Source organism: Watersipora subatra, chromosome 7 (genome assembly GCF_963576615.1).
Source record: "Watersipora subatra chromosome 7, tzWatSuba1.1, whole genome shotgun sequence".
NCBI lineage: Eukaryota > Metazoa > Bryozoa > Gymnolaemata > Cheilostomatida > Watersiporidae > Watersipora > Watersipora subatra.
The window spans coordinates 1,789,781-1,817,162 of record NC_088714.1 but is presented as its reverse complement, the minus strand read 5'-3'; the positions used below and the strand labels follow the sequence as shown (position 1 = coordinate 1,817,162).

Here is a 27,382-nt window from a genome sequence, read left to right as displayed (position 1 = left end):
TACCAACTGAGTCATAAGGTGACACAACACAACATGCATGATCCTTATATTACCAACTGAGTCATAAGGTAAAACAACACAACATGCATGATCCTTATATTACCAACTGAGTCATAAGGTGAAACAACACAACATGCATGATCGTTATATTACCAACTGAGTCATAAGGTGAAACAACACAACATGCATAATCCCTATATTACCAACTGAGTCATAAGGTGACACAACACAACATGCATGATCCTTATATTACCAACTGAGTCATAAGGTAAAACAACACAACATGCATGATCCTTATATTACCAACTGAGTCATGAGGTGAAACAACACAACATGCATGATCCTTACATTACCAACTGAGTCATGAGGTGAGACAACACAACATGCATGATCCTTGTATTACCAACTGAGTCATAAGGTGAAACAACACAACATGCATGATCCTTAAATTACCAACTGAGTCATAAGGTAAAACAACACAACATGCATGATCCTTATATTACCAACTGAGTCATAAGGTAAAACAACACAACATGCATGATCCTTATATTACCAACTGAGTCATAAGGTGAAACATCACTACATCCATGATCCTTGTATTACCAACTGAGTCATAAGGTGACACAACACAACATGCATGATCCTTATATTACCAACTGAGTCATGAGGTGAAACATCACAATATGCATGATCCTTATATTACCAACTGAGTCATGAGGTGACACATCACAACATGCATGATCCTTGTATTACCAACTGAGTCATAAGGTGACACAAAACAACATGCATGATCCTTATATTACCAACTGAGTCATAAGGTGAAACAACACAACATGCATGATCCTTATATTACCAACTGAGTCATAAGGTGAAACAACACAACATGCATAATCCTTATATTACCAACCGAGTCATGAGGTGACACAACGCAACATGCATGATCCTTATTTTACCAACTGAGTCATAAGGTGAAACATCACTACATCCATGATCTTTGTATTACCAACTGAGTCATAAGGTGACACAACACAACATGCATGATCCTTATATTACCAACCGAGTCATGAGGTGAAACATCACAATATGCATGATCCTTATATTACCAACTGAGTCATGAGGTGACACATCACAACATGCATGATCCTTGTATTACCAACTGAGTCATAAGGTGACACAACACAACATGCATGATCCTTATATTACCAACTGAGTCATAAGGTGAAACAACACAACATGCATGATCCTTATATTACCAACTGAGTCATAAGGTGAAACAACACAACATGCATGATCCTTATATTACCAACCGAGTCATAAGGTGAAACAACACAACATGCATGATCCTTATATTACCAACTGAGTCATAAGGTGAAACAACACAACATGCATGATCCTTATATTACCAACTGAGTCATAAGGTAAAACAACACAACATGCATGATCCTTATATTACCAACTTAGTCATAAGGTGAAACAACACAACATGCATGATTCTGATATTACCAACTGAGTCATAAGGTGAAACAACACAACATGCATAATCCTTATATTACCAACTGAGTCATAAGGTGAAACAACACAACATGCATGATCTTTATATTACCAACTGAGTCATAAGGTAAAACAACACAACATGCATGATCCTTATATTACCAACTGAGTCATAAGGTGAAACAACACAACATGCATAATCCTTATATTACCAACTGAGTCATAAGGTGAAACAACACAACACGCATAATCCTTATATTACCAACTGAGTCTTAAGGTGAAACAACACAACATGCATGATCGTTATATTACCAACTGAGTCATGAGGTGAAACAACACAACATGCATGATCCTTATATTACCAACTGAGTCATAAGGTAAAACAACACAACATGCATGATCCTTATATTACCAACTGAGTCATAAGGTAAAACAACACAACATGCATGATCCTTATATTACCAACTGAGTCATAAGGTAAAACAACACAACATGCATGATCCTTATATTACCAACTGAGTCATAAGGTAAAACAACACAACATGCATGATCCTTATATTACCAACTGAGTCATAAGGTGAAACAACACAACATGCATAATCCTTATATTACCAACTGAGTCATAAGGTGAAACAACACAACATGCATAATCCTTATATTGCCAACTGAGTCATGAGGTGAAACAACACAACATGCATGATCCTTATATTACCAACTGAGTCATAAGGTAAAACAACACAACATGCATGATCCTTATATTACCAACTGAGTCATAAGGTAAAACAACACAACATGCATGATTCTTATATTACCAACTGAGTCATAAGGTAAAACAACACAACATGCATGATCCTTATATTACCAACTGAGTCATGAGGTGACACAACACAACATGCATAATCCTTATATTACCAACTGAGTCATAAGGTGAAACAACACAACATGCATGATCTTTATATTACCAACTGAGTCATAAGGTAAAACAACACAACATGCATGATCCTTATATTACCAACTGAGTCATAAGGTGAAACAACACAACATGCATGATCCTTATATTACCAACCGAGTCATGAGGTGACACAACACAACATGCATGATCCTTATATTACCAACTGAGTCATAAGGTGAAACAACACAACATGCATGATCCTTATATTACCAACTGAGTCATGAGGTGAAACAACACAACATGCATGATCCTTATATTACCAACTGAGTCATAAGGTGAAACAACACAACATGCATGATCCTTGTATTACCAACTGAGTCATAATGTGAAACCCTATTTTAGGTGACACATGGACTGCACTGGCTACCTCAAGTAGATGAGATCTATGTTATGGACACTGGTAGACTCACTGAAAATGGCTCTTATAAATCCTTAATCAGCCGTGAAGGCGCCTTCGCCAAGCTTCTCAAAGAGTTTTCTAAAGGTGCGTTCGCTTTCTGTTGTTCTCTTCCTTTAGTACAACAGACGGAAACATTAAGTGATTTTTGTCATCAGCCTGGTAGTCAATATTTTAGTCAAACTTTGTACGACTAAAAGACAGTTACTGCAGTGGTATCACTGAATCGTGAAAGTTTCCACTCGTTCATTGCCAGATAGGTCGCATCTTTCGCGACATTCTTTGCGTCTTCAGTCTCACATTATTTTAGCTTTTACAGTTTTAGGAAGCAGTATTTGGTTTAACTGAATATTCAACAATTTCCTTCTTCAAGCGACTTAAAGTTCTTGTTTTAGTCTTCTAACCTACTTAGCCCACAAAGTTTTATATTGTGTGGGCAGATAATTCCAACATCTTTATTGAAAATTTACTGTTCGCTTCTATATTAATATGTATATATATTAATATCTGTATAAACATATACAGTCAAACATGGATAACTCGTCCACGGATAGTTCGAACACATGGTTAAATCGAACGGTTTCTTTGGTCCGTTCCCACGTAATGATAAATTGCTATAGATAACTCGAACTCAACACTGTTAATTCGAACTGTTTTTTTGCCCAACGGCTACCGAAACGGTTGTTATCGCTTTAGAAATTCACTTTATTCAAAGCCATAGAGGTAAACCTCATCTTTTCGTAATTCATAAGCGTTGTTATTACCTCCATCGGCAAAATATTTTTGTCAACGACTTTTCTAAAGGTTTGGTTAAATTTGATTTATTGTGTTATACGATGAATAGCATGGGCTTGCCGGGTCACGCGTGCAAGGATTTTTGCCACGCACATGCAAAACAAAAACAGCATGTTGTTTTGTATGTGCGTGGCGAAAATCCTTCAGTGCGTGACCCGGCTAGCCCGTGACGAATAGTTTTCCGACGTTGATTCAACACGGAATCAACGTCGGAATGTTGAATGTTTAAAACGTTTTAAAATTATTTGTAATTAAACGTTTATGTTGTCTTAGCTAAAAAACCTATTCATCGTTTGACCTAAACACAGAATACGTATGTATATTCAATAAGTATCCATTCAAAAAGCGTGAGTGATATACAATGTACCGTAAAACCTCGTAAAACTTTTAATTGAACTGCCTCGGAGTGTTGCTCTTAACGAATCCCAGTTAAAGTAAGGTAATCTTTGCATAAACTTCAAGCAAAATTGATTGTGGGTAAAACGCTCAAAAGAAAAAGATGTCTTTTCTTTTGAGCATTTCAACAACGATCAAGTTTTGTCAATGTCACTCTAAAAAACGTCCTGGCAATAACATCTCCTCAAACAACAAACCAATCTCAAGTGATAGAAAAATCTCTATACTTTTTGATAAAAACGTTTTAAACTTTACATTAGAAGCATTTAATTTGAAACAAGCCATTTGTGCCTTTGATTTGTATTATAGTTTGCAGATGTACATGTATCTACTAATAAATAAGTAAATACATGGACTTGTGACAGTGCTCTGATAACTTGAACGCTCTGATAATTCGAACACTTTTGCCCGGTCCCGTGAAGTTCGAGTTATCCATGTTTGACTGTATATTAATATCTATATTAATGTATATATATTAATATCTATATTAATATATATATTAATATCTATATTAATATATATATTAATATCTATATTAATATATATATATGTATATTAATATGTATATATTAATATGCTGTTAGCTTTATGGTTAATTTACAAAGCAGTTGCAGTAAAAGACTGCTTCTTAACTTTAATAACAATTTAAATTCCTATTGCATTTCATTATATATTTTTATAGCAGCCATTGTGAACGAATATGAGGTTCAGAAAATAGGTATAACAATATTTGAATGGGTTTTGGTAAATGTTCACTTGTGTTGTCACATTCGTTAGCTGTTAAAAATGCAAGGAATTTGACTAAAATATCCTGGTTGTACATATACTCTATATATACCCTGGATGTACATATACTCTATACAAACCATGGATTTACATATACTCTATACAAAAATAAAAGATTTTACTGTTACTCAAATCTGAAAAAATTTAGCTCAATTTGAAAATAAATATAAAAATCACAGTTTATCTTGGTTATTAAAAACTGTTGTCATTATTATTTAGCCTAAAGTCCTACTCTCTGCCTATACTCCTACTCTATTGAGATTTACAATCATATAAGTCATTCTTGAGTCATCCAATTCATTCTTGAGTCATCCAAGTCATTCTTGAGTCATCCAAGTCATTCTTGAGTCATCCAAGTCATTCTTGAGTCATCCAAGTCATTCTTGAGTCATCCAAGTCCTTCTTGAGTCATCCAAGTCATTCTTGAGTCATCCAAGTCATTCTTGAGTCATCCAAGTCATTCTTGAGTCATCCAAGTCATTCTTGAGGTGCGAATTGTAAGATACTTCAATTTTTTCCGCTCGAATGGCAATTGTAATCTTTTATACTCTGTTAGATAGAAGTACTCAATACTTTAGTATCTAATACTAAAGTGAGATTTCTCCAAGGCTCAGCAATCTCAACTTTATTGGAATCTCTTCGAGTATGCGAACTCGTTATATGAGTACATGGAGGAAGTCAATATTGCGTTATTAACCCACTAAACACAGTTGACTACTCCATAACAAGGCAAAGTAACTCGTTCATTCAAGCTCTCCATTTGCATTCACATATGTTTGCTCATATCTGTGCCACCTTTACGATGCAAAACTTGCCCTGAGCAGCACATCTTGGTTGGTGGCACAATATGGTAGTACTATCACATGGGAATTTATTTGTTTCAAGATTCAAATTTAGCTGTTTATAGCAGTCATTAAACACGTTTTTCGAATGTTTACATAGTTTTTAATACTCAGCATCGGTTTGTAATTCCATGAAAATTACATTATATGATTTTCAGCTTTTTAAAAAACTACTGAAGTCTAACTATTTCCTGAAGTTGCATCGATGGCTTCTTAATGACTGTTAAGTGTCACATTGGTTTCCATCAAACGATATATGATGGCTTCTTAATGACTGTTAAGTGTCACACTGGATTCCATCAAACGATATATAAAGGCTTCTTAATGACTGTTAAGTGTCACATCGGATTCCATCAAACGATATATGATGGCTTCTTAATGACTGTTAAGTGTCACACTGGATTCCATCAAACGATATATAATGGCTTCTTAATGACTGTTAAGTGTCACAATGGATTCCATCAAACGATATATGATGGCTTCTTAATGACTGTTAAGTGTCACACTGGATTCCATCAAAAGATATATGATGGCTTCTTAATGACTGTTAAGTGTCACACTGGATTCCATCAAACGATATATAAAGGCTTCTTAATGACTGTTAAGTGTCACATTGGATTCCATCAAACGATATATGAAGGCTTCTTAATGACTGTTAAGTGTCACATTGGAATCCATCAAACGATATATGAAGGCTTCTTAATGACTGTCAAGTGTCACATTGGATTCCATCAAACGATATATGAAGGCTTCTTAATGACTGTTAAGTGTCACACTGGATTCCATCAAACGATATATGATGGCTTCTTAATGACTGTTAAGTGTCACACTGGATTCCATCAAACGATATATGAAGGCTTCTTAATGACTGTCAAGTGTCACATTGGATTCCATCAAACGATATATGAAGGCTTCTTAATGACTGTTAAGTGTCACATTGGATTCCATCAAACGATATATGAAGGCTTCTTAATGACTGTCAAGTGTCACACTGGATTCCATCAAACGATATATGAAGGCTTCTTAATGACTGTTAAGTGTCACACTGGATTCCATCAAACGATATATAAAGGCTTCTTAATGACTGTTAAGTGTCACATTGGATTCCATCAAACGATATATGAAGGCTTCTTAATGACTGTTAAGTGTCACATTGGAATCCATCAAACGATATATGAAGGCTTCTTAATGACTGTCAAGTGTCACATTGGATTCCATCAAACGATATATGAAGGCTTCTTAATGACTGTTAAGTGTCACACTGGATTCCATCAAACGATATATGATGGCTTCTTAATGACTGTTAAGTGTCACACTGGATTCCATCAAACGATATATGAAGGCTTCTTAATGACTGTCAAGTGTCACATTGGATTCCATCAAACGATATATGAAGGCTTCTTAATGACTGTTAAGTGTCACACTGGATTCCATCAAACGATATATGATGGCTTCTTAATGACTGTTAAGTGTCACACTGGATTCCATCAAACGATATATAAAGGCTTCTTAATGACTGTTAAGTGTCACATTGGATTCCATCAAACGATATATGAAGGCTTCTTAATGACTGTTAAGTGTCACATTGGATTCCATCAAACGATATATGAAGGCTTCTTAATGACTGTCAAGTGTCACACTGGATTCCATCAAACGATATATGAAGGCTTCTTAATGACTGTTAAGTGTCACACTGGATTCCATCAAACGATATATGAAGGCTTCTTAATGACTGTTAAGTGTCACACTAGATTCCATCAAACGATATATGAAGGCTTCTTAATGACTGTTAAGTGTCACACTGGATTCCATCAAACGATATATGAAGGCTTCTTAATGACTGTTAAATGTCACATTGGATTCCATCAAACGATATATGAAGGCTTCTTAATGACTGTTAAGTGTCACATTGGATTCCATCAAACGATATATGAAGGCTTCTTAATGACCGTTAAGTGTCACACTGGATTCCATCAAACGATATATGAAGGCTTCTTAATGACCGTTAAGTGTCACACTGGATTCCATCAAACGATATATGAAGGCTTCTTAATGACTGTTAAGTGTCACACTGGATTCCATCAAACGATATATGAAGGCTTCTTAATGACTGTTAAGTGTCACATTGGATTTCATCAAACGATATATGAAGGCTTCTTAATGACTGTTAAGTGTCACACTGGATTCCATCAAACGATATATGAAGGCTTCTTAATGACTGTTAAGTGTCACACTGGATTCCATCAAACGATATATGAAGGCTTCTTAATGACTGTTAAGTGTCACACTGGATTCCATCAAACGATATATGAAGGCTTCTTAATGACTGTTAAGTGTCACACTGGATTCCATCAAACGATATATGAAGGCTTCTTAATGACTGTTAAGTGTCACATTGGATTCCATCAAACGATATATGAAGGCTTCTTAATGACTGTTAAGTGTCACACTGGATTCCCTCAAACGATATATGAAGGCTTCTTAATGACTGTTAAGTGTCACATTGGATTCCATCAAACGATATATGAAGGCTTCTTAATGACTGTTAAGTGTCACACTGGATTCCATCAAACGATATATGAAGGCTTCTTAATGACTGTTAAGTGTCACATTGGATTCCATCAAACGATATATGAAGGCTTCTTAATGACTGTTAAGTGTCACATTGGATTCCATCAAACGATATATGAAGTTTTCACGATTTATTGGAAATATACAGTTTTAGCCTTTTGCAATTATCTCATGATCATTCCTGTAGGATTACTTATAAATAATACATTTTGGTTGTATTTTAACAGAGTATAAATGATATTCTTAAAAAATCCAGCATTTTATGGCTATTTGAAAGTTCTTAATGTTCAAGGAAGGTGTCAGTAAACAATAGTACCAGTAATAGGTAGTATTATCGTAAACAGTAGTATTAGTAATAGATAGTATTATAGTAAACAATAGTATTAGTAATAGGCAGTATTATAGTAAACAACAGTATTAGTAATAGGTAGTATTATAGTAAACAATAGTACTAGTAATAGGTAGTATTATAGTAAACAATAGTATTAGTAATAGGTAGTATTATAATAAACAATAGTATTAATAATATGTAGAATTATAGTAAGCAATAGTATTAGTAATAGGTAGTATTATAGTAAACAATAGTACTAGTAATAGGTAGTATTGTAGTAAACAATAGTATTAATAATATGTAGTATTATAGTAAACAATAGTATTAGTAATAGGTAGTATTATAGTAAACAATAGTATCAGTAATATGTAGTATTATAGTAAACAATAGTATTAGTAATAGATAGTATTATAGTAAACAATAGTATCAGTAATATGTAGTATTATAGTAAACAATAGTATCAGTAATAGGCAGTATTATAGTAAACAACAGTATTAGTAATAGGTAGTATTATAGTAAACAATAGTACTAGTAATAGGTAGTATTATAGTAAACAATAGTATTAGTAATAGATAGTATTATAGTAAACAATAGTATTAGTAATAGGTAGTATTATAGTAAACAATAGTATTAGTAATAGGTAGTATTATAGTAAACAATAGTATTAGTAATATGTAGTATTATAGTAAACAATAGTATTAGTAATATGTAGTATTATAGTAAACAATAGTACTAGTAATATGTAGTATTATAGTAAACAATAGTATCAGTAATATGTAGTATTATAGTAAACAATAGTATTAGTAATAGGTAGTATTATAGTAAACAATAGTATTAGTAATAGGTAGTATTATAGTAAACAATAGTATTAGTAATATGTAGAATTATAGTAAGCAATAGTATTAGTAATATGTAGTATTATAGTAAACAATAGTATTAGTAATATGTAGTATTATAGTAAACAATAGTATCAGTAATATGTAGTATTATAGTGAACAATAGTACTAGTAATAGGTAGTATTATAGTAAACAATAGTATTAGATATAGATAGTATTATAGTAAACAAGGTTATATAAAGGTAATTCCTTATGTTAGATGAGACTGAAGAGAGTGACCTTGACACTGGCACTTCCTATGAGGATGCTGGAAGAGTTGAGTCCCCAAGGAAGTCAACACTGAAGAGAGAAAATGCTTCAGCACGGTTAGTCACATAGGCTTTGTCTTGCTTTAGCCAGGCACATCCTGTATTGCATCTCATTATTTGGTGTTTTCCATGAAGACAGGCAGAGTTAAGGCGTGGTCACACGAACACCGAACCGACGTAGGATCGGTTCGGAGGCTGGTTCGGTTCGGGGCACATGTCACACGGCCACCGAAGTAACTTCGCTTCTTAGATACCATACGTATAGAGACAAGACACGGTTTCATTCATAGTTTTTATGTATTTGAGTTAAATATTTCTATTGTAAACAAAAAACTTTGAGGAACAATTATAATTACACAGCAGATTTATCAGAAGATCGTTCAGCTGCTCAAAATAAATCACTCGATACAAAGATTTTGCTAACCCTTCCCATCAACATAATTATATTTTTTTATTAACATATGAATGTTTTTCTATGCTGAGTACATAACAAACAAAATCAGTCTTTATCATAGTACTGTGGTTTTACATAAATAAATCAGTCAACGATACTTCATCAGGATGAATATGACACATTACTTATATTCCACACGAAAGAAAATCACAACCATTCCCTAAAGGTGTAAACACACTAGGCGATTTTATCGCGAGCGTCATGAGGAGGGCGGAGATATCGCTAGCGTGTGCATAAACACACTTGAGCGATTCACTAGTAAGCGATATAATGGGCACGCCCACAAACTGCCAATAAAATTCCGTCTCATTAGTTTCTTCGGAGTTGTTAATAAAGTTAGGTCAGTCAATATGGCGCCGTCTAGGCGACAACGTAAACAACTTACGCATTTGTTATTAAACCTATCTCACTTTCACGGATTGTACACTGCCTACACTACAAGGAGACATAAGAAAAACGATTATTGCATTTTTAACTGTAATATTTTTCACTATTTTATACATATTTGTTTTGTAGTGGTTTTTTATATTTAGGCCAAATGTATTAAATATTTACCGTTCTCAAGATGGTCAACCTGTGCAACGATTGACTCCAAATGTTGGTTTTCAACTTGGTTTTTTTTGTAATTTTTGTTTGGTATGGTGCACATGACTGGGAATGCTATTATTAAATTTATGAACAATTCAGTGCTCGTTCTGAAGATGTTTCAATATTAACAAAATAGCAAATTATCGCTGCTGTACGTTGGTGAACATCGATAAGAAATAATTACCCGCCATAAAATTGCATTCTGGTAAAATCCAACCAATCGGAATGCATCTCGCTAGCGATAAAGTTGTGCAGAGAAAGTCTAGCGTTATCGCTCTGGATGAGCACGCTGGGTGAATTCTAGCGCAGATTAGCGCCACGCAGCGCGATATCGCTCTAAATATCGCCTAGTGTGTTTATACCTTTACATTTATGCAAAACTTAAGTGCAACATCTTACAGTTATGCAACCCAATCACAAGTCCGGGTGAACCTTGTCGTAAATTGCTTCATGTTGTTTATTTAGCGAAATAAAAGTATCATCCCATTTCTTTTTTAACTTTACTCACACGCACGTAAGAAGAAATGTGACGCGTGCTCGCTAGAATTCTAGAATTTTAACCAGCCAATAAGAGCAAGGGTTCGGCACGAAATTTCGAGCAGTACCGAAATAGTTCGTTTCGGTCAGAAATGTCCTCAGCCGAACTTTTTAGAGCTGAAAACGACGTCGTTTTGCGTCATTCAGTTCGGTTCGGTGCCCGTGTGACCACGGCTTTAGCCTGTCTTGACAAGCTGTTGTTTTTGCGTAGTTGTCCCCCCGTCGAGCGGCGAGCAACAACAGCTTGTCACAAGACGTACTGCACCTGATGCATCAGCTGCACTTATAAGGAGTTATTCTCTTCCGTCTATGCGGCTTGGTTGCGATGTTATGTCGGTTGCTCCATTGGTAATCATAACGAATTTTGCGCAAAAATTTATGTAGAAAAAATAAGATTATAAAGTTTAACCAGCGACCAGTCTCTGCGGTAAACTTTAGTAGAACTTGAGAACTTAGGCAACAACAGCGACTAAACATGTCATTATTTGTGCACTCAGTCAGTTTTATTTCTATTTTTGTATCAGTCAGTTTTATTTGTTCTAATGGATTTTATTATAAGTTTATTTTATTTTTAAGTTCTACTAAAGTTTATCACTAAAACTGGTCTTTGGTTAAACGTTGTAATCTTATTTTTTTTCTACATAAATTTTTGCGTGAAATCCGTTATGATTACCAATGGAGCGACCGACATAACATCGCGGCCAAGCCGCGTAGACGGAAGAGAACAACTGCCTTTCAATGCAACTGATGCATCAGGTGCAGTACGTCTTGTGACAAGCTGTTGTTGCTCGCCGCTCGACGGGGGGGACAACTACGCAAAAACAACAGCTTGTCAAGACAGGCTAAGGCAGAGTGTATATATGTTAAACTAAGCAAGTTGTATTAGTGGAATCGTCTGCTTTTAAGTTATCATGAGTTGAGTATTTCGGTGGAGTCTTAATACATCATTTCTCATTGCGGTAGCCGTGTCACATTTCAGTATAGCTGGTTGTAGGTTGGTGGATAACAGTGGGTATTTGGAGATGGGCGAAAGTTGTTGGAAGTGGGTAAAGGTTGTTGAAAGTTGGTAAAAGGGTACCAAATAAGATGTTGGGAAATGTTTCAGGCTGATTCTGCTGCAACTTTATTGTTGCACCCGTAGTTGACCATTTCAAGTACTCTTACTCAAGTGACTTAGCCACTTGACACAACATCTTAGAGATGTTGATACTTGAGAATGTCCATCTGCCGATTGGTTGAGAATATCTGTTTGCCAATTGATTGAAAGTTGAAAATGTCTGTCTGCTGATTGGTTGAAAGTTTAAAATGTCTGTCCGTTGGTTGAGAGTGTCTGTCGGCTGATCGGTTGAGAGTTGATAATGTCTCTTTGTTGTCTATGTGTGTATGCCAAATGGTGAAGCGCGCAATATTATCGTTGATCATAGCCTTAGAGCTTTGATTTGGTGTTCTAGACAACAAATGGCGGTGCAATTATATTAAGAAATATTTTGCTCTTGAGTAACTTCTGCAAATTAACTTCAACCAAAGTTTTCTGTAGTATTTGTGGTAGTTTGGTAGCCCGAGAATACACTGACTTGTTGGTGCTGCGATTTCCACCACTCTTCCCTAACTTACCTAATATTTGTGTGCTGTGCTGCCAGAGAGTAATGTTGACATGTTAACATGGTTAAATTTCTGATTGCTGTGCAGGGTCTACACCCTAGTGAGTGTGTCGTCTAAAGGAGTCTAACTGCCAACTTGATGTGCTTCTTTTTCTCACTAGCCATATTAAGGATTGGACTTACCAGACAGTTAACAGCATATACATGTAGAAGATGAAATTAGCTACTGATATAGTATGTTTTCTAGAGCTGCCTCTGATAATACTGGTGTCAGACCTTCACAGGGATCACGAGATTCAGACCTATATGACGAACAGGAGAAAGTTCAAACTGGCACAGTAGGTTATGCGTTTATAATTTATAAGGTAGATAGTTGTGGCTACAGCCAACTTGGTATCGGTTAGCAAAAAGTAGCCCAACAGTCAAAAGATTATTCTCCGTAGTTGTATTCTAGTTTAACTTTGTTTTCCTTATTCATCGTTTCAAAGTAGATTACATATGTGTATGTTACGTAAACTTGATAGTGCCAAAGCACTCGCAGTGTAGATACGTATTCATATAACTATATACACATTGTAGACGCATATACACAGTGTGCGTAAACAATATAAAATAAGTATAAATAAATTTTTTTCTCATACATGAAACGAAGTACATTAGACACTCCTTCACCGTAAATAATCCGTTCCGAGGACATTTACGTTGTAAGGATTTTAAGTTATAATAATCATGAAATACGTGTAAACTGACTAATCCGTTCCAAGATCTTCCCTAACTCACCTCTTTGGCCCTTCAGATAGAAAAAGCCAAACTTAACTTTTTAATTCAAAGACTGTACAGTAACTGGTATTATTGGTTTTGTATCGACAACTTTATTCTTTTTTCTTATCGTTTTCACTTAGGTTAGGGTCCATGATTACGGTCATTTCAGGCAATTTAAGGGGGCGCAAACCTTCAGTGTCAATTTAAATTGATTTTTAAATTTTTTCTATACAGCAAGCTCTATGTTGCAAAGAAATATATATGCCTAAAGTAAAACAAAATATGAATTTACTAGAATAAGAGTGGTGTCTGTCGGTCCATCTGTCCGTGTGTCCGAAGTCAGGGTTAGAAGTTAGGATGAAACATCGCTTTTATCGCAATTCCAACTTGTGACATTCAGACCAATCGACTGCCTTTGGATATTTCTGAATAATTGGGCAGCTACTTATTCTCTGTGTTTTATTTCTGGAACATCTGACGATCTCTCACGGCGCACCAGACTACCAGGGTACTAGTGTATATAATAGGGATACCCATGTATGTCGTTTTTCTCTGAACTACAGCAAGATAGAAAAGACATTTTAAGACAAGCTACGAAATTGTTGTTATTTAAATCAAATTTAAGAACTTGCAGCGAGCTTGACACTTTATATGGAATTTTTAAATAATAGGTATGAAGCAAAAACTTGACATAAATTCTTTACGTTACGTGGAATTGATATAATAGGTTTACTTAATAGGAGCGTCTATTGTAGTATACACTCTCCGTCTACCTTCAATTCATGTAAAGCACCCTTATTTTAGTATCACATTGTCAACCCTCTCAGCTTACAATCTACCCTCTCAGATACATATATTTTACCTAGTTCATCTTCCCTCGTCTCATAAATGATTATCGGTAATTCATGTTCTTTTAACAGTTTCTGCAGTTGACAATCCTATTGCAAGCGTTGGAAGTCAGCCAAACACTACGCAGACTAAATTTTATTTTCATTTCTATGTAGGTATCATGGAGTGTCTACAAAGCTTATCTTAAAGCCATGGGACTAAAGATGATGTCTATCTGTGTACTCTGTATGCTCGGATCAACTGGTCTAGACCTGACCTACAGCATCTGGATAAGTAAATGGACAGGAGATGAAGTGTTTCAGAACAGCAGCCATGCTAATGCTAAGCAGAGAGAGTCTGCCATGGAGAGATACCTAATTATCCTTTCCTTCATCGGTCTCGGACAAAGTGAGTCGGCCATTGTCACTTTTATCTAGATATGGTTTGTCAAAATTACACTTGGATGTGTGTAAAACTCGTAAGTTTTTCCTTATGACCTTCATTTACTCCAGATAACACTTTTTCTCTTGAGTAAGAGATGGATGCTTTGATATGAAAACCAGGTTCACCAGCTAATTATGAGCAATACATTATCAATATCGCAGCTACTCTGTTAAACATAACATTAGCCTGTGTTCTCAAGTTCCATAATATTAGCCTGTGTTCTCAAGTTCCATGAAGGTTAGAAAAATCAAATGTGCTAAGTCTTTTAGGGAGTGACTTTCCTTCTTTTATATATTCGTAGTGTTGACGGTGTTGAGTTACACCCTACTAGCTGCTTACTGTTTCTGCCAAGCTAGTAGCAATCTACACAAGTTTCTACTTAACAACATACTTAAGGCTAAGTCTGTCTTCTTTGACATCAAACCACTCGGAATGATACTCAATCGCTTCTCCAAAGACATCAATACTGTAGGTATGTGTCCTTATTCACACTTTGTATTGCATTATCTTGTGTCTGTTGACTTCTATCAGACCGATTTGTCTAGCAGCCTCACCAAGTTTGAGGAAAACATTTTTAGAACATAAACTTTAAAGGTTGACTCACAACAAACTTCATATTACAATTATTTGGTATCAAAAGGTTCACCATGTCTCACTCTGCTGTGTTGTAGGTGAAAAATGTGTGGAAATGTGATTACAAGCTCTTAAAAGCTCAAAAATGAACAGTTAATCGCCGCCATCACGAAACCGCCGTAGATCGGAATCAGTTTATTTCTCTGACAGAGTTAATCCATTTGGTTATTATTTTGACATAAATTTGACGTAAATTGAAAGGCCTATAAAAGGCTCAATATAAAGCTTCTCGTAGCACTAGTTTATGACAAACACTTAGGGTTTTACCGAAGACCCCGTACCAGATATAGATGTTCGCTACTTTACAGTTTTGTTTCGGCTTGATCTAATCGTCTAGTCGTAATCTGATCATGTGACCCATACTTCCTGCCAAACAGCGTGAATAATTTCTGCAGCATTTTTCGATTATCACAGGTGACCAACAGACTCGTCATGTTTATTAGACAATGATATGCACTCCTTTGAGCTAAGATTAAAAAATTAAACGAATTTTCATGTTAGGTTATAAGATATCAGTGCTAAAAGTGACAGCATTACAATGACAATGAAATAGACGCGTAAGAACAATAAACATGGTTTTATTGAATGCGTGAAGTATATTTGCGAAAATATTTTGACGAATGAGGTTGCATGAAAATGTAAACAGAAGCCATCTCGTTCATCTACATCCCATTTGAGCCGTTTTGGAAGGAGATTCCAATCTACGGTGGTTTTGTGATGGCTGCGATTAACTGTTCGTTTTTGAGCTTTTAATAGCTTTTAATCACATTTCCACATATTTTGCACTTACGACACAGCAGAGTAAGACATGGTGAATCTTTTGATACCAAATAACTGTAATGTGAATTTTGTTGCAAGTAAACTTTTAACATTTTGAATTGCATGGATATAGAGTTGTACTCTCGCTGTTGCAATATTGACTTTGAATATTTCCCCGAAACTACTCAGAATTGGAAATATGTATGCTTGTATCAGACACAGTGTCAGTCTCGACCACAGACATCCATAGATTATACACAACATCTACGGACTATGCAGCATATTGTAAGAGCTGCGTGTATAGAGTTGTCTACACAATGTAATCTTATAGATTCAAGTATTTCACGGAAGGTCTGAAGTAAAGTCTCTATGATTGTATTCCAGATAATCTTGTTGGTTGGTCCTTGCTGCACCTAGCCTCAGTTCTAGTCGGCCTTTTAGCGAGTATAGCTGGGATCATATATGCCACTCCTCTATTCATACTAGCCATAGTTCCTATAACGGCTCTTTATGTTTACGTTCAGGTAAGTTGAATAACTGGACTATTTCACCTCATAGTACTATATAGTGTTTGTTAGTGAAAAAGAAATTTGATTGGATGAAATCAGATCGTTTACAAGCTTAGTTGTCTTCTCTTGCATGTCTTTTCCTCTGTTTCTGATTTACTTTCAGCAAGTTTTGGTCTTGCGGCATTTTTATAGTTTGTTTGTTACTAGCATATTAGGCTATTAAAAATTTCTATTCAATTACAGAGATACTATATCTCAAGTGGAAGACAGTTAAGGAGGCTTTCGTCTAAGGCCTCCTCTCCCATATACGCTCACTTCAGTGAGACCCTTAATGGCTGCCAGACAATACGAGCCTATGGACACCAGGAGAGGTTCATGAATGATAATATTAATAAGATTGAGAAACAGAACATGTTTCGATATTTTGACCAGACAAGCTCCTGGTTAGTAGAGTCTCACTAGGTTATTTATGATTACGTAAGGCATCATATGCCGAGGCAGCTTAAAAATACATGTATATCCTGCTGCAGCTCGTTGACATATAAAGTTTAACTAAAAACAACCAGTGAAAACAGCTAGTATGTCACTGATTGGTTGATAAGAAAAGGCGGGTAAGAACTTGTAATTCCACTGTTTTTGTAAACCTATATGGCCAATAACACGGTACGGCATTAGGTAATTCCTATTCAGATTTTCAGAAAGAAATAATAACACTGCATCTAGATTAGCTGAGAACATTCAAATGGCTATAACTAATCGGGTCTGCTGCACGATGTCTTCTGGAATTTAATGACAGGCTTGCTCACATTATATGTGCTTTCATTAAACATTGGACATCTATCTCTATCTGTCTCTACTCCAATCTGTCTCTGCTCCATATAAACATTGGACATCTATCTCTATCTGTCTCTACTCCAATCTTTCTCTGCTCCATATAAACATTGGACATCTATCTCTATCTGTCTCTACTCCAATCTGTCTCTGCTCCATATAAACATTGGACATCTATCTCTATCTGTCTCCACTCCAATCTGTCTTTGCTCCATATATACATTGGACATCTATCTCTATCTGTCTCTACTCCAATCTGTCTCTGCTCCATTCAGAATATTGTAGGCCTACAGAAACGACCACATTTGACTGAAGGTTCACTATTTTTATGGTATTTCTGGTATAGGAAAATCTTGTTATTGTAGTTGGCTGGCTGTCTACATGTCGGCATTGAATGGTCTCCTCATCTCTTCAACCGCTCTCTTCTGTGTCATATCAGCGGAAATTCCAGGTTTTCATATGCCGCCTAATATGACTGGGTTAGCGCTTTCTCTCGTCTTCCAGGTTTGTTGGTTCCTCGAACCATCAGTTTTGTAGAATTATTATTGTTACGTTATGCATTTCTCGCATACCTTTTAAACAAGTAAAGGGTGTGTATGTATACCGGATAAATCAACTGTTTGCTTTATTAAAAATGAAAAAATTGGATTTGTTAGTATTAACCTGTCTCACATATTATTAGTCAGCATTTCGCATTAACAAAAGCATTCCTTTGGGCATATTGAAGGTTTACACGTAGTTTTTTTACACGATATTTAATTTTTCATAGAAGTCTGCTGATGAGTAAGTCTATGCTCAACATTGAGCTTCTTATTCACCTTTATCTATAGTTGGATAATCATCTTGTCTGTTTTGTAATCACTTATTTCAAAGGTAGTTTATCCTCTATTTGTGTGGCAATTTTGAGCAGGTGACGGATGTACTCTCTCAGATTGTATGGAATGCCAGCACGGTGCAAACAAATGTTGTGGCTATCGAAAGGATCAAGGAGTACGCCGAAGTGGAAAAGGAAGCTGGTTGGATGGCAGAGATAAATCCAGATAGGTGCCTCAAAATCTTCAATGTTATAAAATTTTCTGCTTTAAGCTAGACGTATCATTTGAGTTCGGACACTGCACTTAACAAAGCACTTTCTTTTATCTGTTAGTAGTCAATCTGCTAGTCAACTTTGTGTGATTATCACTTTCAGCGACTGGCCATCCGCAGGCAAGTTGGAGTTTGACAACTACTCAACAAGATATCGCCCTGAGCTCGATCTTGCTATTAAACATCTCAGTATAACTATAAAGCCAGAGGAGAAAGTAGGAGTTGTAGGAAGAACAGGGGCAGGCAAATCCTCCCTTTCACTCTCACTCTTTCGCATGTTGGAAGCTGAGAATGGGTGCATTAAAGTGGATGGAGTAGACATATCTCAGTTGGGGCTGCATAGACTTCGTAATAGCTTAACAATACTGCCGCAGGTATGTATCAATGTCTATTTTATTTTTCAAGGTAATAACTGTTACCCTTGTTGGCAGTGGTGTCACAGCAAGCCTTTGTTCATTACACAATTTATGGATTTGTTTTAGGCACATAAATTACATAATTTTTTTATTGTATATTTCAATACATCAGAGTCTTGGCTTTCGAATGAGCTATTCTTTGCATGGTGAGACAGACATTGGTTGGTGTTTATAGGATTTCCCCAGAGCTCTACCGCGAAAAAGTTTACTGGCAGTCTCGAAAATTGTGACGTCACAATTCTCATATTCGTTGTTGTGTGCTCTTACCGCTTATTTATCAACTACGAAAGTGACGATAATGACGCTAGTGGCAGGCGAAGGTAGGACAACTCCAGAGTACGAATGAAGATGACAAAGGAATCAGTGTCATTAGTTCTCCATGTACATATTATTTCTATGATAAGTACCTCAGACTCCAAGAACCATACTATATTTTCCCGATGATATTATGCACTAGCTCTTTATTTTTAATGCGATGTTAAGGGTGACGACTGAGACTAAATAATTTTAAGCATTGCGTGATCTCGCGAAAGTGCGATTGACATTTAGTCCTAGGGCCACGCAACCGCAGGTCATAATTTAATCGATGTGATTTCATTACCTTTATCAACGACAGTACATTTATTGAAGCATAATTAATTAACCCAGAATATGTGTTTGTATTAGTCGGGCGTTAGCACGATCGCAGGTATTGTTGATTATCTAGAATCTTAGTTTATTATTAGCGCTCTCCGGGTTTAACAGCACCGAATGTCACAGAAAACCGCAGCCTCAATGGCAGCGAAAGGGATCGACGACCTAAGGCTGAATGAGAATTATGATGCCACATTTTGAGTACCTGAACCAAGTGTTTTTTTGTGGGACGTTCTTTTGACACCTCGTTTTTCATAGTTCAATTATTCTTTGTGTATTGAATATAGGCTCATTCGAAAGCCAAGACTCATGTATTGAAATATATAATAAAAAAATTATGTAATTCATGTGCTTTAAGAGCTAAATTATCAACAATTATACTGTACTTTTTCATGTAGTCATGTTTGTTATGTCATTTTACAGGTTATTAAAATGTAAAGCAATTACACCAAATCACACATATTTGTAGTATATATATATATATATATAGAAATTTCAAAGTTTGTCTTTTGTATCTGTCGTCAATATGTCTTGCTATAACGATTAAAATTTAGCAATGAAAAATCCCCACCGTGCTCGAATTCGACTCGCGATGATTGCAATTATGCAAACACGCGCACTTAACCACAAGGCTAAGGCATTCTTATTTTGTTTAGCTCATCTATGGTGTCGCGATTAAAGCTAAATATGTATGTTTTATTATGAATTGTTATTATTATTCGTATATATATAATATATATATATATATATTATTGCGTTTGTTCTTCTTTTGAAGTTGCTTTTAAAGCCATTTTTAAAATCCATTATTCATTATTTTTTATTTGTAATTTTCAAGTGTGCCGTTTCAATTTCAGTTCTGTGCAACTGCAGTGCAACTGTAATTAGAGGTGGAACGAGACACGAGACGTCTCGAGTATCGACCTGTCTCGTGTCGGTCTCATCTCGACCTAGCTATTACCAAAATTGAGACAGGAAATAGAACTAAAGCGCCTGTGCACGGCTGTTAAAACATGGCTTTCGCAGTAACAACAACTCCGTATATTGTAATGGATTGCGGGCAACTGCCTTTAAACTTATACCAGGTTCGTTACTACCTGTTATTGATTATGTTCGCCGCCGAGTCTAATCATGTAGTCCGGACAACGGCTCTGCTAATATATTGTAGTCCGGTTCTGTGTCCTTAAAACTGATACCGGGTCGTATCCAATTACCCCCCCTCGGGTAATCCGATTTAATAAAGAAGACTGTTGGGATAAAATATCTGTATTTTATCTATCGTGTCCAAACACCATTTACCCTTCATAAAATTCAGGCCTCTTTTGTATACTACCAATTGCGGGTAAAACCTGCCTGTACACGGAGAAACGAACTAAAGGCCGTATCGACCATAGTCCGTGTTCATGTAACAATGACATTGTTAGTTCAATATAAAAATATACATGTGCATGTATACAGTAATGCATATAATTTTATGAGTACAATTTAAATATAATTCACATACTGCAGTTAATACGCAAACAAAACAAATATACATGTACAAAGCAATATGTTTATAATAATTAGTATCAATCAAGCTCAAAATTCTTAGAAATATATAACTTCGCTATTTTAGAGCTGTTTGTGTCACTTTCGTTTACAAAAAATACATGCATATCGCAATTAAAATGTTGTATTTAAATCGTTTACACCAGGTGAAAATTCAATTTAAAAAGAGGTTTATCGATTTTATATATTAAGTACGCTAGTCCTTGTGCAGTGAAATCATCACCAAATGCACATTATTTTACTGTCTCGTGTTTCGAGTCTCAAATTTTTACAAGGCAGTGTCTCGAGTCTCGTCTCGAACTTAAAAAACCTGTCTCGTTCCACCTCTAACTGTAATGGCTCCATTTCAGCCTTCAATTTCTGGTTATTGCAAGAGGGCAATCGATAGAAATTGTGAAGCTAAAAAATGTTCACATGAGCATTTTCAAGTAGAAATCGCTTCTACATTCTTTCTCGCTTCGGTCAGACAAAGTACCCTCACTGATGTATTTAATTTCAATGTCTCATTTTTACGTTTGTGCCATTATCGACTATCAAGAGGTACTAGTCGTATTCAAAACTTTGATATAGAGCTTCTGCAGCAACATATTTGTGATTTTTATTTTGTTTGTTTATCAGTTTGTTTTAACTGTATCAGTGTCAATTCACTTTTTATTGTAACCATTTTAACAAATCATACTTTTTCTAGCGTTTACTTGCTAATTATTTTACAATTAAACACCTTTACCGTTGTTTTAGCTTTTCTCTTAATTTATTTGAACTGCCCAAAACACTTTACTCATGATATGAAGTTTAAATGTTGTAATGGTAAATGTTGTATATGTTAAATGAAAATAAATCTTTTGTGCAGACTTTTTATTACTTAGGCAACGCCGGGCATTCCCCTAGTAATCTGTATATATATAGTATATGTAGTTTACACTGTAGAGTAAAGTGCTCAATAATCGAGTCAATTAGAGCTGTGTATGAAGTTTATTAAAAACTACAGGTTAAAATCATTACTACTAATAGTTTCAGGCAATCGCGTTACAATCTCCAGGTAGACCTGAAGATTCCACCTGAAGATTGTAACGCGATTGCATGAAACTATTAGTAGTAATGATTTTAACCTGTAGTTTTTAATAAACTGCATATACATATATATATATATATACCTCTACTATATAAACGGCAAAAAATCTGTCTATATATTTGTGTGTGTTGGCCCACCTTATAGAGCGGTCTTTCCTTTTTTCGTCGTACGAATTTCGGTCATACGAAGCGAATTGAATTAATATGATATGAGTAGCAAATAAATTATAGAGCGGTCTTTTTTTCCATTCGGTCGTACGAAGCCAACTGAATTAATATGAGTAGTAAATACCATACTTTTGGATTATTAGCCGCTACTTTTTTTTGTGATGATTTGTGCCAAGCGGCTTATATAAGGGTGCGGCGTTTCTGTGGTTTTTCTTTCATCGCTAGGGCCCATTAACCGAAATCTCCAGTTAGTGCGCCTCTTTACAGTGCCAACGGCAATGTTCCGTTTTAAACAGCAAAGTTGCTGCCGTGTTTGTGTTAAAAAGCACCGTCCTGAGTTCTACGGCCTATACAAAGGTGCCTATACAGCTACACAAATGTACTACTCATTAAATAAAATAAATTGATGAGTAGTAATTTACATGTAATTAATATTTACTGCCAACATATCGAGAAGGTCACGTGAATGTTTATTTCTTGCGGCCACTAAAAAAAACGCTGTTCTCACCTACTAAATTTCTACATCAAAAAGGTAAGTACTTCTTATTCAATGTTGTATTGTCTATGAATTGCCACACCTCTACTACATAACCCTTTCACTTGCATCCATGTACAAATTTAGCTATCGACCTACTGCCAGCCATTTTGCCGGTATTGCTTCATGATATGTATACACAATATTTTTTTCAATTTCAAACTCCATCTAGAATGTTTGTTTTGGTTATATATTTCGTTTTGCCAACATGTTAACAAACACTGCTATGCAAAAAATTCATTGTATCTATACTTTGTGCATTAATAAAGCGATGTGAAGCTACGAAGCTAAAACGATCCTCTACAATGTTCCTTATTCTTACAAAACCATTACTTTCACCACCATCAGAGTCAGTGCTGCTATTGCTATTTTAATTATCTGTGTAATCACAAAAATCTGAATCGGCTATAATGTCAACATAAGTAGTTATTTGTTTTCTAACTCATAGGCGTTTAAAGAACTTACACAGAAAACGTTCGTTTTTAGGTTGGAAGTTACCAAACAAAGATTAAAAAATTAAACTAGGCTAATTTTATAGAGAAATCTTAGGACAACACTGTCACTACCATAAAAGTCCTAAAAATCGTTGGTTATGTTATCAACGAATAATAAAATTCAGTTACTAGCAATTGCTGGTAAAATCGCAAAAATGCATCTACGTGGTTGACCATAAAAAACACATAAATGAGTCTACTTCAGTGAAAGGGTTAAAAATGTTGGATTTTCCACTGTTTGTGATAGTAAACAAGCTCATTTCCTTCCGCAGCCCAGTTACTTTTACTTTTTTTTTAGCTACGAGTACTGCAGAACTACAGCTACTACAGAACTTGCACGGGTACTGCTACTGCGTTTTACCTACTAAATTGCTACTTCAAAGATGTAAGTACTTCTCATTCAATGTTGTATTGTCTATGAATTGCCACACCTCCACTACTTGAAAACCTTGGATTTGCCACTGTTCGTGATAGTAAACATGTTCATTTCCTTCAGCAGCTGAGTTACTTTTTTTTCAGCTACGAGTAGGCCTACTGTAACTTACTACTACGGAACTTGCACGAGTACTCCGAAGGTTGCGATAGGCGATGGTGAGAAGAAAGAGAGCAGCTGGTATCGACTTACCGTCACCCTGCTTTAGCCATGACCAGTTGCACATCGCCTGCTCAAAAGTAGGCACAAGCCGAAAACTGTTTGTTCATACACCCGACAGAAAAACAAAAAATGTTGTCTATCCGCAAGTGTTGCGTTGAACTAACATTGTGTTATTGTTATGCCATGTTATGTTCTTCATGTTCTGCTATACCACATGCAGCATTTTCTAACATATTTTTCAGTATATATATGTATTTTCATGCATTCGTTTTCCTTATTGTATCTCATAAAAAGGCTATCATGTTGGCGTTGTTTTATTATTGTAAGGTGCTAATGCTGTATCTTCCTTGGCATCATACTGTCTGTGCTGTTATACGTATAAATTTTATCGACACAACCTCATTACTGTTTATATATACCATATCAAAACACAGGCTATAGATGAAGAACTGGTGAACCATGATTAGTGTTTTAAGCATGTAGAAGTCTCCATTCAGTAAAAGCTGGCAATAGCAAAATATTTTGTATAATTTTTTAAAAGATGCAAAATTTTTCAATACTGCCAGTTTGAAGAACTTCAGTTTGCTTAGCAATGTCAATTTCGTTATCAGTTCTCTGTACACAAATAGGGCAACTCCGATTTGAGTGGTTTGAGACTGATGCATTGTAGACTAGCTGTAAAACATATTGCAGATTTCCATTGTTCTCCTCAACATTATTGACATGTATATGTGTATGTATACTCTGATCAGGGCAACAATTTCAGTAGACTGCATATTTGGAGTTGTTTTACAGTATGAAAGACAACTCTTAATAAACCTCATGCTGCACGTGAATCTGTTTCCGTAGGTGGGTAATGCAGCTAGTATATATATATATATATATATAAACATCTGTATTGTTTGTCTGTCATTCCTGTATCCAGGTATAGCAATTAAAATCTAGGAACGAAAAATTCGCTTCGCACTGGAGTTGAACTCCGAACCAGCAGTTCTTCAAACAGGCGAGCTAACCACTATGCTGTCCTTGCTATACTATGGAATAATTGTGCACATACTTTGCAGCGCTTGCAAAAGTACTATTGGTTACTACTAGCATGTTTGAAGATCATGATTGCGTGAGAGATCATGACACGTAACATAATGATTATAAGCACGGCTCTTATTATAGTAAAGATTTAGACTAGCTTAAGTTACTCAAGTGCGTTTGGTAAAGAAACAGCCAATGGCAACCACATTACCTGCCACTGTTTATAAGCTGTTTTTATTACCCATGCAATGGCGGGCATCCCCCTAGTATTACAATATAAAGGAATTGCACCAATCCAAGCTATTCCAGTAGCAATTACACCGATCAAAACTGTTCTAGCAGTAATTATAGCAATGGAAGTAATTCTAGTAGCAATTAAACCAATCAAATCAATTATTGTAGCAATTACACCAATCCATGCCATTCTAGCGGGAATTATACCAATGGAAGGAATTTTAGTAGCAATTACACCGATCATAGCTGCTGTTGTAGCAATTATACCAATCCAAGCCATTCTAGCAGGAATTACAATGGAAGTAAATGGAGTAGCTATCTTAAAGGCAATTACACAGACTAAAAATATTTTAAGTGATGGCTTCATTACAATCTAGTCACTTGATAGTGTTTTTTAACCAGCAGCCATAGTAGTGTCTGTAGCATTTCAAAACTAGCAAGGCTCTCAACAAGTTTATCCTTTGAACAATTCCTGTAGCTTATCTCTGATCAGACTAAAACAATGAATGACTTTTTAATATGCAATAGAAGGCTTACCTGGTTGTTTCACCGCGCATAGGTATTTATTCCCACTAGTGTAGTGGATGTTTATTTCTTTACCACAGGATCCGGTGCTATTCTCTGGCTCTGTGAGAGACAACCTGGACCCATTTGCTGAAAGTTCAGATGAAAAGCTCTGGAATGTTCTGGAACAATGTGAACTGAAGAGCTTTATTTCTGAGCAACCCAAACAGCTGTCTGCTGAATGTGGAGAGAGAGGACAGAATCTCAGGTGACCCAGCACACGTTTTTACACATCTTCATCTCACAATATATTTGTTTGTCACGTTGAACACCACAGCATTTAGACATGCCTGTTGTGTTTGGATAAACAAGAACGGGGTTGAAGCTACAAGATTTGTGATTCGTAAGCCTTTGATCATAGTTGATGATTGTTGCCCGTTAATACGTGTCCAGTTCATTGGTTATAGCGTTGGTCAGAGGCAGCTGCTCTGCTTAGCCCGAGCACTTCTCCGCAAGACTAAGATCCTCATAATGGATGAGGCGACAGCAGCAGTTGATATGAAAACTGATGATGTCATACAAAAGACTATTAGAAGTAAATTCTCAGATTGCACGGTTCTGACTATTGCCCACAGGCTGCACACTATCATGGACTGTGATAGGTTAGTAAATTACTATCGTGGTCTGTGATAGATTAGTAAATTACTATCGTGGTCTGTGATAGGTTAGTAAATTACTATCGTGGTCTGTGATAGGTTAGTAAATTACTATCCTGGTCTGTGATAGGTTAGTAAATTACTATCGTGGTCTATAATAGGTTAGTTGTACACCATCATTGACTATGATTGGTGAGTTATATAGGTCTGTGATTATTATGGCTCCTATCCTCATTTCTTTTCAGAATTATGGTTATGGGTGAAGGTCGTGTTCTTGAGTTTAATAGTCCAGAGAATCTCCTCACCAACCAGAATAGCTTATTCTACACAATGGCGAAGGAGGCTGGCATAGTATCATGAGTAATAGAAGTTTTGGCTCTCAACGTTGTTACTGTTTGTACTGGAGAAAGTCTTATTACTGTTTATACTGGAGTAAAAGTCTTGTGCCATTGATCCAATCACCCTCTTGCCATAGCCTTTGTAATGAATGTTGTATATCATGTCTACAGCCAGTTCTACAGCCAGTTCTACAGCTCTTGTAAAATCTTTTTGTAATAAAGTGTTGAAATAATTTCAATTTATTCATTATTTTTGAGTTTCATTTAAGAGTTTCATTTAAGCTTTAAAATGATAATATAATATTAATGTCATCTGCTGTAATTAATTAGAGTGTTATTATTGGTAACCGCTGGTTAGAGTCATCTCTGTTAATTTGTACTGTAGTTACCTTTTGCAACTAGTAGCTTCCAACCTTGAGTAGTGGT

At 35.8% G+C, this 27,382-nt stretch overlaps 1 protein-coding gene across 1 annotated transcript in view; it reads left to right on the top strand.

Moving 5' to 3' along the window:
* Positions 1–27,132, top strand: part of LOC137399726 (ATP-binding cassette sub-family C member 2-like) — a 44,037-nt gene extending 16,905 nt beyond the window's left edge. Inside the window, exons 4-16 of the mRNA XM_068085937.1 lie at positions 2,786–2,921; positions 3,820–3,843; positions 13,136–13,224; positions 14,653–14,884; positions 15,222–15,392; positions 16,697–16,836; positions 17,065–17,264; positions 18,018–18,156; positions 18,563–18,696; positions 18,842–19,112; positions 26,064–26,230; positions 26,430–26,624; positions 26,864–27,132. Of these exons, the coding sequence (XP_067942038.1) occupies positions 2,786–2,921; positions 3,820–3,843; positions 13,136–13,224; positions 14,653–14,884; positions 15,222–15,392; positions 16,697–16,836; positions 17,065–17,264; positions 18,018–18,156; positions 18,563–18,696; positions 18,842–19,112; positions 26,064–26,230; positions 26,430–26,624; positions 26,864–26,978 (2,013 nt within the window). The 3' untranslated portion in view covers positions 26,979–27,132. The remainder of the gene's footprint in view (positions 1–2,785; positions 2,922–3,819; positions 3,844–13,135; positions 13,225–14,652; positions 14,885–15,221; positions 15,393–16,696; positions 16,837–17,064; positions 17,265–18,017; positions 18,157–18,562; positions 18,697–18,841; positions 19,113–26,063; positions 26,231–26,429; positions 26,625–26,863) is intronic.
* The last annotated feature ends 250 nt before the right edge of the window (positions 27,133–27,382 follow it).